The following is a 14,262-nucleotide window of genomic DNA, read 5'->3' as shown; positions in this document are numbered from 1 at the left end:
AGTAAAGGACTGATAAATGAACATCCCACCATGGTAAATTTTTAACCTCATTGTTTGTTCTTCGGTTGGCCTGAAAAAAATGACAGTAATAAAAGAACAAAATTCCATTATACAGTAAAACCCACTAAATATGTGAATTCAATAAATAAAAACATGAATGAAAAGGAAGCCCAAAACATGAATAAAAATGACATCAACCAAACAACCTCACAAGAAAACAAAAACAAAAGCAAAAACCGCGAGGAAGACATAACAGACCACAAGAAAACAAAAGCCAACACACACCTCGTGGAGTCCAACACCTGAATAAAAAATAAACACTGGAAAACAAATCGTGGACCGCATCAACAAAAAAATCCCACAAAGGGACCACAACCATCTACCATGGTAATATAAAGAAAACTTCAATAAAATAACCTAACTTACTTGCAAAAATATTGACGTTCCATCTCCCTACAACTATCGTGATCCACACGTGCAGAAAGTAACAAACCTTCCACACCTCCCCTCGTTCATAAACCAAGTGATGACGACTTCCACTAAAATGGAAGCCCAAATTCTCAAGGAAAACCACCGTCAACAATGACCGCCAACACCTCATGCGTCTCAGATAAGCTTAGGGACTTTTAATTTGCTTCGGGTAATTACCAGGGTTGAGGTAATTACCACACTCGATTAAAATGACGCACCGACATAATTGGGAGACTAAATTCATGAATAAATTTGAAGGAAACTAAAATCGAAATTGGAGACAACTAAAGAAACCAAAAATATAATTTTGCCTATAAGTTTTAAGCGCTTTATGTTTTTGAAATTTTTTATTAACTTATCCTAATAACCTATTTGTAGTAAAGCATTTAAAATAGGCTAATAAATATATAATTTAATACATCACAAGAAAACATAAAACTACTATAAAATCCAATATACAGTAACACATGAACTTTTTGTTTACTACATATATTTGTATATTTTATAGAAATACAATCATGTAATAGAAAATCGGAGCACATACGGTCTATAACAATTATAAGACCAGGCCCCACCGTAGCCCAATGGGCTACAAACGCCTCAGGATCAGGCAACAAACCCAAAACTACAAAACGTCTGAAACTACAACATGATGATACATCCATTCCTCACACTTCTCATAAAAACAAAAAACATAGTGATACATTGTATATGCCTATCTTGTCCTATGACTCTAGGGACAATCATAGTGATTCCACTTAGAATCTTTGCTTAGTAATTATTTTTTATTTTTTTTGTGCATATAGTAATTTTTTTGCTCTAAAAGCAACTCTCTGGTTGAACCGAACCCAATGCTGCTCCACCAGCATGGTTGCACGAAGCTAGGGCTGGTTGGTTCTTGTAAGTGAGCTTCACATCCTCTAACTTTATCCCATTACATGGGTACTTGGAACTGCAATCAAATTTCACAGCAACATGGGTGGCAGATGTTCCATGAATGTCTTGGTATGTCACATCACTCACTTTGACTCCAGAAGCCTGTTACATTAATTTATTTGGGTATGAAAAATAATAATCAAACATTAAAAACAAAATCAGCTCATTTTTATCATAATGATTTTCCGATTCATTTTAGGATGTGGCTGGAAGAATTTATTTATACTCTTCCTCCGTTTTCTTTTATAAGAATATTATATATATATATATATATATATATATATATAATTTTTTTATTTTTAAATATAAATAAAATTTAACCACTTTCATATTATTTAATGTATGTTCAAAATACCCTTCATTTAATAAAGGAGTTTGTGCTTAATATCAATTAACTTTCAATAAAGGATAATTTAGGAAACAAGTTGTTTTTTAATTAAAAATAACACAATTTAATGAACTAAACTAATTTTCTTAATAAGTATGAGAATTTAATAGTGATGTCCTCATTGTGCAAAATAATTTTTACACAGTCACCAAATCACAAATTCACAATTAATCATTAATAAGACTTTTAAATTATTTATCTTAAAAGTCAAAGTGAATTGTGATTAAATGATAATACAAGTTTTTTACACTATGTATAATCCTTTTTCCCTAGGTGTGATATAAGTTTTTTTTTTCTTATAAAAGTGAAGGGAGGGAATATTCTCTAATGGGAATTGGAGTTTCATATTAACTTATCATGTATATAAAACCAATTTAATCTTATTTCTACTTGAATTATAAAAGTGACTTATTCATAACAGCTTACTATATGATAATAGTTATTCAATAAGTGTTTAATTAACTGAACTATATATATCCAAAGAGGCCTAATAGTTATTCAACTTTTTTTCTTTTCTTAACCTCAGGGTCCAGGAGATACTACAACCTCTAGGCCCATTAGAAGCCTATATGAGATCTTAAACTAATAAATGTGTTGTTCCAAATTCCAATTTACATACCTGATCGGGGCAGCCCTTGTTATTTGGGCAGTAATTTTGGTCAATTATAACGGGGTTTTCAACATTGACCATGATTGCGTCTTGGAAAAGGACGTTCCTCACAAATCCGTTACTGGGTCTCCCCCATGTCTTTATTCTAACACCATTTTGAGTCCCAGTAAATGTAACAGTTTTAACTGTCACATTTTGTACACCGGCTTCCTTCAAATCCTTTCCCAAGCTTCCAATGCTGCAAAATCCAATCAACAATTTCAACTATTACCATTATCATAAAGATAATAATAATAAGTATGTCAACACCTATAATCCGCTAATAACACGGAACAACATTCTTAAATGCATAAAGGTCTTAGATTCAAATCTCATTTTGGTCATTAACAAAAAATATTACCTTATTCCATGTCCTGGTCCACAAGCAATGTTTTCAATCCACAAGTTAGTGGTTCCGGGACCGACGGAGATGCAATCATCGCCGGTCCGGATTTTTGAGTTGAGGATGGTGATGTGGGACGACATTTGTACATGGATGCCGTCAGTGTTGGGGCTGTTTCCGTCGGCCAGGACCTTCACTCCTTGCAGCTTCACGTTCTGGCATCCATTGAACACTATGTGGAACATTTGACTGTTCATTGAGGTCAACCCACCGATGGCAATGTTATTGGAGTTGGTGAACGCCAGTGTCTAAACACACAACATAACAAAACTACGGTTAGCTCAAATTCTCCTTTGCTTTATAAAATTTACGAATAATTAATTTATTGCATACAAAGAGCCAAGAGATCGAAACATGGTGTTTAGTAGACTTGGTTTAATAATAGTAATAAGAATATTAAATATTGTAGAATTGATGTAGAAATTACATTATGAAATGATTAATTTAGATGGACGAGTTCTAAATTAATTAATTAATACTAAAATTATCAATTTTATTATATATGCATGAGAAGAAAAAATAGTATCTATCACAAATTCACAAATTGTCATATATAATAGATTTATTGATTTTTTTTACAATAATTAATTTAAAAAGCATATTAACCGTACGTAGAGTTAAACTCAATAAATGATTGGTCGAGTGTAAGAAAATCATTTTATAATAATAATAAAATATTAATAATAATAATAATAATAATAAAATGATCTTTTGTGGTTTTAATGGCACTACAAGGAACATCCTTTATATTATTATTCGACATTCATATATCTTTTGATTTTGATGTATTATATTTAGACTGAATGTGCAAGCCAGTCTCTTAACGTGTAACAAAAAAAACGTCTCTTATAACGTAGATAATACAATTGTATGTTAAAAAGAAAATGGGTGAGAGGCAAATTATCAATAAGTCCATGCCCCACATACATGCAGCATCATTTTTTTCTAGCAAACTAACCACATAACCTTTAGTTATTTATCAATTACTTGTATGGCATATACAGTGACTAACTCCTCGTTTGATATTTGCTTCAACTTCTTCTGGCTAGCAACCATAACCTATTATTATTTATTAGTAATTATTATTATTAGTATGTTATGACTAACTCCTCGCTTGATATTTGCTTCAACTTCTAGCAACCACACTGAGCAGTTGCAAACCGTTCCATGAATTAATCTCCCCCACTAAACAAACTCTCGCTAATTAATCACCAAGTCCAACTCCACCTCCAACATCAAATTAAAAAATAAAAATGGGAGCAAGTAGTTAATTGTGTCAACGATAATATATGTTCAATGCATGAAATTGAAATTAATTAATTAATTAAACATACCGTGGCTCCGCTGGGGCAGTTTCCTCTGCCGGAGTTCTTGCAATCCCACAAGGCAGTGCCTTGGCCGTCAAGCACCCCGCCGCGAATCGAAACGCCGTCGACACGCTCGAATTCCAACCACGTACCGGCGCTTCCGGTGACACTATAATCCGAAGGAGCCACCAAAGTGCCATCAATGGTTATAGAAATACCCTTGTTGTTACATTTCCCATTGAAAGTCACACTTTTAAGCAAGAATTTTCCTTGTGGCACGTAAATTGAGGCAGGGTTGGTAGAAGCACAAGCTTTGGACCATGCATTGAGAAATGCCTTGGTTGAGTCCGTTTTGCCATCGGATTTGGCTCCAAAATTGACCACATTGTAGGTGGCTCCAAATGCAACGGATGAACACAACCAACAACCTAAGATCACACGAAGGGTAATAAGAAGACTAGGACTAGGTTTTGGTGTTGGGTTTGTCATTTTTTTTTGGAAATTTTGGTTAAGTGTTGAAGATGATTTGATTATGAACGTGGGAGTAGTGATGAGAGAAGTTGGAAGATATTGGAGTGGTGCAAGTGGTGAAGAAGGAGGTGTGAGATGGGAGTTGGAACGGTCTGTGAAGGGTATTTATAGCTAAGGATTTGAGGGCAACGCATTGTGCAGGTTATTTAGTTTGTTCCATGTCTTGTCAATTAGTACTATAAAACTATATGATATTTTATGTACTAAAAAAAATGCTATGATATTTTATGTAACAAGGAATAAATAATTGAACGTCTTAAATGAAATGGAAAGAAAGTAAAAGTCGTGCCGAACTTTTGAGTTAGATAAGAGGGCCTGTTTTACCGGAAGTGACCTTTGCGTGCTCCTTTCCTTTTTTTAATTGTTTCATTATCTTAATTTCCTTTTATCGCTTTTAACATTTTTCGGAAGAGGCAAAGAAAGAGAGGTTAATTTAATTTAATCCAGTGAATGGTTACTGCAACATTTATGATTTATCTTCTGTATGTGTCAAAAGTACTGTTTCATGAAGGTTGATTAAAATGAGACATCAAAATGTGGTTTCTTCTTGTTTTGAGGTTTATACAAATACTGTAAGAACTAATTTTTAACTGATATTTTAGTATATACATTTTAAACAAAATATAGAGATATGAAAAGTCATACAGTATGTTCAATAAACGTACATTATATTTATTACGTTCCATTAATATAATATTTAATGTTATTCGACCATCAATTTATTTAAAATATATTAATTGTAGTGTTTATTACATATAACATAACTAATTAAATATTAATATAATATTTGATCAAATAAAATAATATGGTTGAATATTACATTCATTATTTTTCTCAATGCAACAATTAATTAGAAATCTTGAATAGATATTATAATAATAAATTAATATTAATATAAAATTGAAATTAAGAGTAAATTTTATTTTTAACACTTATTTTCAAGTTCATTTTTATTTTTATATATATATATATATATATATATATATATATATATATATATATATATATATATATATATATATTATATGTAAATACCAATAAGTCATTTATGCCTTGTAGATATTCTGCGTCAATATGATAATATAAATAATAGATATAGATGTTATAGACATAAATAAGTTTAATTTTATAAATAATTAGTTAATTGGTTAATAACATAAAATAAATATTTTTCTTTCATATAAAAATATTCTCATTAAATGATATAACACTAAATATTAATGCGAAGCTCTTTTTACTTTTATAATATATTAAAATTAAGTCGATTAAATTTATGGTTAGATTAAAAAAAAATTATCCATAATTTATGGTTAGATTAAATAAAGTTGATCAATATCTTTATAAAATAAACCTTTAAGACCATTACTTTTTTATTTATTATTTAGGCAAATGCATTGGTTTAATTCAAGGGTTGCATCACAAAGGTCTACCAAAAAGGAAGACTTAGCTAACAATAAATGAAGGCGAAGTGGAGGAAAGATCGAAGAGAGATGAAAATATAGAAAGTACTGACTTATCTATTGTATTTCTATGTGGCCGTGTGGAGAATATGTAATTATATACGGTTCTATTCTATTAATTACTACTAATGAGAAAAGGGAGCGAATCATGTTGAGGGAGAAGAAAACAATGAGCATATTTAGGACATATCTTGCAAGATAGTGTGATGTGCTGGTATATGGTAATTGCTACTAATTAGATTGGAAAGTGGGAGATGAAGGAAAAACTTTAGTTGTAAATATCGGAGAACAAATAGTAGTTTTACTATATATTTCTTTCGGTTTTGAATATAAAAAATATTTTTTTTTATTTTTTTATTTTAAATATAAATAAATTTTAATTATTTGTTTTATTTAATAAGATTATTTTTAAAATACTATTCATTTAAGATATTTTTAATAAAACAAGCTAAAAACTGAAAACATACTGAAAATTGAAAAAATAACTTATTATAATAAAAGTGTTCAGTAAAATAAGTTATTGAAATAGTTAAAAAAATGAAAAAAATAATAAAATCATGATGTATCTAAAACAGGTAACAATAAAAAATAAATAAATATATTGAAGATAAAAATGAAAAAAATATGGTCACGTTTGACAAAATATTTTAGTTAATTTCTAATCTTTTTTACTGGTTGAAAAACTTAATTGATTATTCAGTAATCAAAATTTTTATAATAGTTTCTGATAAGTTTTTATTTCTTTGAAACGCTACTTGAAATAATTTTTTTAACAAAAATTAGTTTTTTACTTAGCTTTTTATACTTTTTTTCATTTTTATCCTCGATATTTATTCATATTTTTTGTTACCATTTTTTAAATAAATTATTATTATTATTATTATTATTTTTCAATCATTTTATATTTTTTATCTACTTCGATACTTAATTTTATTGAATATTTTTAATTTAATAAATTAATTTTTTAATTTCTAATTAATTTTTTAGTCAGTTTTATCTAACATAACCTAAGTAGCATTTAAAAAATTATTAGAAATTACTTAGAAATTTCTAAAAAAAAATTGTTTACTTAAAACAAAATAAACTTTTCTAGTAAAAAATAATAAAAAGTTAACTAAAATATTTTGTCCAACATGACCAAAGATTTTTTTATGTATGACATCAAAATTTAATGAAAGATAATTTAAAAAATATATATTTTTAATTAGAAACAACATGAAATTATATTATTTTTAATAAATAAACGTGATATATATAATTTTTTCAGTACTGATAACTTATAAGAAAGACTGAAGGAAGTATGTATGATTGCTTGAAATTCAAAAGAAAAAATTAGACATTATTTCATTACGACAAAACAAGGAAATCACCAATAATGTGATGTGGCATTCGTATTTCGTAGGTTGCGGACATGGCATCTAGTTAAAAAGCCTAAATCACGCCATCATTTCATACTCATTTTCCGGAGTTAACGTAGTGTATATAATCATATACTATAATTCAAATATACTCTAACTACATATGAGATTCTGTCTCGTGCACACACTGTATACTCCAATAGTTCAATGAGTATTCGACAGTATTATATTGGTAAAATAAAATCGACAGTGTTATGGAAGCGGAAGTTTGATTCTTGAATGTGTTTGCAGGGGAGAATTTTGTTGAAAGAGATAAAAAAATATGTTGAAGAAGATATTTTAGTTAGTTTTATATTTTTATTATTAGTTAAAAAAATTATTTGAATATTTAGTAAATAAAGTTTTTTTATAATTTTTTAGTAATTTTTAATGATTTTTTTAGATGTTACTTGAAGTAATTTTTAGTTTTTTATATTTTTTTAATTTTTAATATATTTATCAATTTTTTTAAAATAAATTATGATTATATTATTTTTTAATCATTTTAAACTTTTTAACTAATTTTATCAAATACTTATAAGTTAATTTTTTAATTATGAACTAACTTTTTAATTTTCATTAATTTTTTTAAACAGCTAAAATTAATTGAAAAATTAGTTGAAAAGTAAAAAATTATAGATTAAACGAAGATATGAAGTTGACTAAATGATTAAGGAAGAAAGAAATGAGAGAAAAATTATGGATTCGATCCTAATAATAAAATTAATATTATAATTATGAATATTTGTTCATAAAAAATTAGAATTAAAAAAAAATATTTAACCAGAATAATATTGAAAGACTTGGGTGAACACATAATTAATGGATTTCGAGATGACAAAGTGGAGTATGCATGTTTCTGGTTGAGCATTGGCGAGCGATTAACTCGCTAGGTTTCATACTCACATTGCCCGAGGAATAACTTACGCTGCAAGATCTACAGACGCTTGAATCTTGATATTCACATTATTCCTTATGGATAAGCTTTTTCTACATGTTTGGGATTGTTTCATGGAAACTAGAGAATGTGTGGTCCAATATTTTACTCCTATAAGTTATTCTAGTGGATTTTTATGCGAGCAAAATTTTGACTCTACATCACATTCTCTCTGCTTCTCAATTGTACCATCCTATAACGGATCAAATTAAATTTTTTTTTAATGTAAAATGATGAGAGAATTCAAGGTAATCAGATCGGTTCTGAGATTTTTTTTTCATGGATAAACCCAAAAAATTATGCCCTTATAATCTTTTGAATATTGTTTCTCTTGCATTTTTCGTTGCAAAATTATTAATAATACGTTTGTAATTATTTTAAAAAAAACTATTTTTAATAGAAATCAATATAAGACTATTTAATTAATCTACCTTTTGAAATATAAGAAAGAAAGAAAAACCGGTTCACGCCCATTAAGAAAATAAGTTAACTTAATTATTTTTTATAATCTTTAAAAGAAAAATAATCATCAAGCACGTAGATCAACTAACATTTAAGTTAAGTTGTTTCAGCTTAATGAGAGATCTTAAATTCAAGTCTTAAATATACAAATGTGTTAAATACTTAGAAAAATAATTTTACCACTCATAAGGATCCTAACCAAGTCAAATATGATGGTCTCCTGTAAAAAAATATATGCAATATAAAAAAATCAATTCGTTTCCTAAAGTATCCACATTTGATTGCATAGGACTAAAATGACACCTGAGATTTAGACAAAAAAGAAATCAATCCATTTGCTAAAGTATCCACATTTAATTGCATAAGATTAATAAAGAAAAGATTGTTAGAAATAAAACTTCAATTAATGATATTTTAGAGATGGTACCACTAAATAAGAGATAATTAATTAAAATTTGTTTATATTTTAGTTTATCACAGATTTTTTTCTTCTTATATTTTAGTCCGGAGGCAGCGTAGATAACAATATAGGATTTTAATCATTTCTATTTTAATAAACTCCTTTTGGTAAATGCCACAATAACAAAAATAATTAATATTATTTTATAAGTTGTACGTGCCTTTGAAAAACAATTAAATATTTTCAAAGAATGCAATATCATAAAATTTTATTTTGATTCAATTGTTGAAACATGTCTAATGTCTTTTAATTCTTCAAATAGAATTCATCATTAAGATCATAAGAATTGTGATATTTTAAATGAGTTTCAATTTTTTTTATTTTCGTTTTTTAAGAACTTGAAATATCACCTATTAGTTAACTAATTAATGGTAATTATTACTCTAAAAAATTACTGCTAATTGTTCTATCTTCATAAATTTTTAATATAATTTATTAAATTATATATTTTTAATAGTTATATAACCTAAATAAAAAAAATGGTGCCCTCTACAAATGAACCTTGGGCGGGTTTGCTCATCTCGACCGTGCTTAGCACCACCACCGAAGATAATTAGAAATTGTAACAGATAATGGATCTAATTAGTACTAGCAAAAATTACTCACAGGTCGAGTAGAATAATTATTTGCTTAATATAGATATGAATACAACTATACAAGTACATTTTTTTTTTCATAAGTTATATGTATCTTCTACTTCTTTTAGGGGCAATTCTATTCAAATCTGGTATGATTACTCTAATCAACAAAATTCTTTCTCTAAATACTTAAGACAGACAGATACATATCAATTCTTGAACCCAAGATAAATAATTAAATTGAAACAATCATATATATAAGTTGATTCAAATAGTCAATAATATACATTGTATGAACTTTAATGAAGATGGATATGTAAATATGGATATCCTAATATTCACCTCAATTACAAAATAACTCAAGATCAAGTTTGTAAACAGAAAATATATTTACATGTTACTATGATTGTGGTGTAATCTTTGTAATTTTTTTAATTCTTGTGAATTGAAAGAAGATCATGTGACAGGATTTATAATAATTTAACTATCATGTCATTTAAAATGACGGTATTGCGTGCGCATGCAGGAGATGAGCCGCTATATATCAGATATTTGAGAGGGCTCACATGTTCTGTTTGGAGATGAACTTTGTCTGCGGCAAAGCATATAAGCCACATCGATCACATCAAAATTCTTGTGTGTATAATCGTTTTGTTGGCGTTCAAATTGATACTATACGTACATACGCAAGCTTGTTTCAGGGTTCCTTGTTTAAGGCAATTATAGTTTGTGGAGCCATGTGATTTTCGTTGACTAGCTCAGTAGCTCGCAAATATAGCACTAGTCTATATATTATAGGTTTGGACACATGATCTTCGGAAGTTCAATTGCACCCATGTTTTCCCTTGATAAGTGTTCATCAAAATTCATTTATGATATATGCATAACATATCTCGTATATATGCTTCAATTCAAGACTTGATTATGACTTGCCACTATTTTGATTTTGAAAGTTGATAAATAGTATGAACAGTGTGACTCTATGGATTGTCCACGCTGATTTTTCATAATTTGCTCAAAGGAAAAGAATTTTAATTGATAGAAGTAAAGAGCAGATCGAAATTCCTTTTTTAATTAGTTTGGCCAATTTTGTTTTAATCATTACACAAAAAATTATATAGCCTGTTCAATCCTTTTTCAATTACATTTTTTCTATCTAAAATTCAATCATAAAATCTTACTTAAGATATTCAAACCTAATTTCACTTGTACAAACTTAACATTAGTCACTATTAAATTTTGTTTTAATTCTTGTGTACAAATTTTTTAACACTATTATATTATAATATTCTTTAATGGTGAAGATTGATTTGAATTTCTTTTTTACGTGCGCATCAAAACTAAATATAATTATGTTCATATAAAATAAAATAAATAAAAAAGTATTGAATGTAATTTTCTTCAATTAAACACTGTCTGATTTTTTTCTTCAATTAACTTTTATTCATCTATCCGTGTATGGTCATGCATATTCTTGTTTGTCAGTCTATCCTTTTTATCCCTTTTCATACTAAAATTATTTTGTAGGAAATATCATTTATGCATGTTTGATTTTTTCAATCAATCTCCATGTTGGTTTTTGCTAGGTTTTGAATTTCAAGGAACCTCGTCAAGATCTCTACCCAATGTTACCAATAAAAATGGAATTTGAGTCACAAAATCAAAATAGAAGTCATTTATTTGGGGGGATATTACATATACACAGATGCATGTTTCTCATGTATTAATTCACACGTACACTTTTTTTTGTCAATTCTTGGAATTCGTAACACTTGCAGCACTTGTAAACAAGTACAATAGATCTTCATCACTGTTCAAGGTAGGAGTCGATCGAAGTGGGTTAGGTGTCGTTACCGAAAGAATGTGTTACTTTTTGTTGAAGACAAATCCCAAATAGTGGTAAGTCAATTGCGTGCTGTAAGCATGCATGCTTGATTATTGATCCTGGGAAGAAAATAATAACCATTAATTAGCACTGTTCAATGTTCAATTGAAGCTCACCTTAATTTCTTATATCTATAATTGACCATACTGTTCATAATGCTTACCACGTGGGGGTTTCTTCGTACTATAACCTATACAAGCTAGATGCATGCATGAACTATGGGAAGTTAATTGCTTAATCTATCGTAGGAATATGCCGCAAGTTTCATTGAGACCTTATGTATAACTTGCCAATAAAGTTAACTCACAATAATCAAGTCAAGGCCGTTTTTGGAAATTTGTTGGTTGAGTTTGGATTTTTTTTCAAGGTTTGGACATGTTATTGGTGGAAGCGGAAGCAATAGATGCCAGTATGAAAGAAGTGAGCTTTAACCATATACTGGATTATTGTTTGTTGTCTATACAACATGTTTTGTTTTTTTCACGGAAGATAATCTTATTAGAATTGAATAAAATCAATACGTGTGACATATAAATCTAATTAACATGAAATAATCTTATGTAAGGTGATTCGCACGTGTTTGGTAATATCATATATAAAATTATTAAAATAGATTACTAAGATTAAAATTAATTAAATTAGTTTTCATTATTTGTATATAATCATAAAAAGTAATAAATGTTTATTATTTTTAACATGAAATACAACGTCTTCCTGTTTTAATTTCAACATGTTTTTAAAAACGATCTTGCAAAAAGTAAAAAAAAAAAATTAATAAAGTTGAAATTCATATTTAATTTTTAGAATTTTTATATTTAATATTCTAACTATATATTAATTTCTATATAATATTTAAATTAAATATAATTAATACTGTAATATATGATTTATTTTAAAATATAACTAAATACATTAAATTATAAGAAAAAAATAAAAATGAGGCATATTCCCATAGATTTCTCAATTCTTAGATGGATAGGATTGGATTAAAGTTTTCGTTTTCATCTATCCAAAACACAACCCTAAGCTCGCACTTGCCGCATTCTTAGCAGGAGCACAGATAGGAAAGGAAAACGCATCCCATGCATCTTGCCCTATTTTGCTTTAAAATGAACATCAAATTGTTAAGACTTTTCTTTATAATGTGGTAGCCCTATAAGGTTGTTGCTTCCATCACCTCCAAGTTGTTTCTTGTACCTTTTCCAATTTTTTTTATTTTTTATTTTTATCTTTCGGAATCATCATTCCTAAAGCCAATATATGTCATCATTCTGAAATGTAATTCACATTCCAGATTGATCATTCCATCTTTTACAGCTTGAGCATACGATACATTTTCTCTAACAATTTATCCATATGAAAATTTTACTACAAGCTCAATTGTTTCCCTTAATCATTAATGGTGTTCCTTCATTGTGTCCTGCCATACTTTGGAAGAATAACATGCATCTTCAGAAAATATGGTCAAGTTAATATTCCATCTTCTTCGGTTCTCTAACTTACACAAGACCTGACAGCCTTTTTATTTTTAAATCTATCCTTCTTTCTTAAGATATAAACTTTACATACTCATTCCATTTCGCAAACACTCAAAATCTCCTTCACCAAATCATTTTGGAAAATTTTAAAAGAATCATTTTATTTTTATTTTGTATGGTTGATAAATTAAAGTGACTTTTGAAGTGAAAGCAAAATATAACTTGGAAGTTCCACATATAGAATCAATGATCTATGCAACGGATTGATCTTGCTCACCACAATTTTGCAACCAAACATGTGTTACCGTGAAAATCAACATGATTCAGTGCATGTGATTCAAAATCAATTTTAAATGCCATCCAAATGACCAACGTAATTTTGGAGAAAGTAAAATTTTATTTTCCCAGTGAAAAAATTAATGTTGGATATCAAACTCATTGTACACACACCTTGCCTGTGCAGATGATTTTCAAAGCCTCTTCTGCTTTTAGATGTGTAGGATTTATGGAGTTCCAATCAGTTAAACATGGTTATTCTACAGCCATATATGAAAATTTCATCACAAGATCCAAAAGCTGTCGAGACCATTTAAGCAAACAAGAATTGTGCACTAGGACTAGAAAGGAAAACGGAATACTACTCTTTAACATGTCTTAGAATCAGGATTTGAGAGTACATGAATATATAAACAGTTTGCTTTAGGATTATAGTAAAGGTGTATATAACCCAATACAATATAAAACACATACATAAAGATATTATTTTTGAGAGCAGCATCCTTCATCATAAATGTAGTCTTTCTTAGGCAATGTCACTCATAGAAACCCATTTGATCATTAAGTGATTGAGGTATTCCTTTTTCATTTTCATTTTCTCATCATGTTAAATCTTTTACATTAAGGGTAGATGCAAAGAAAAC

At 28.4% G+C, this 14,262-nt stretch overlaps 1 protein-coding gene across 1 annotated transcript; it reads right to left on the bottom strand.

The window, feature by feature from the left end:
• Positions 1–928: 928 nt before the first annotated feature.
• On the bottom strand, positions 929–4,757 carry LOC100806846 (polygalacturonase). Its single transcript, XM_014772378.3, has 4 exons — positions 4,182–4,757; positions 2,806–3,095; positions 2,415–2,643; positions 929–1,509 (listed from the first exon to the last, which is right to left on the bottom strand). Exons 1-4 carry the CDS (start codon positions 4,641–4,643, stop codon positions 1,291–1,293), a joined length of 1,200 nt encoding a protein of 399 aa, XP_014627864.1. The 5' UTR covers positions 4,644–4,757; the 3' UTR covers positions 929–1,290.
• Positions 4,758–14,262: the final 9,505 nt, after the last annotated feature.

Source organism: Glycine max, chromosome 20, assembly GCF_000004515.6.
Source record: "Glycine max cultivar Williams 82 chromosome 20, Glycine_max_v4.0, whole genome shotgun sequence".
Lineage (NCBI taxonomy): Eukaryota > Viridiplantae > Streptophyta > Magnoliopsida > Fabales > Fabaceae > Glycine > Glycine max.
The sequence above is the reverse complement of the archived record's forward strand: the minus strand, read 5'-3'. Positions and strand labels throughout refer to the sequence as shown.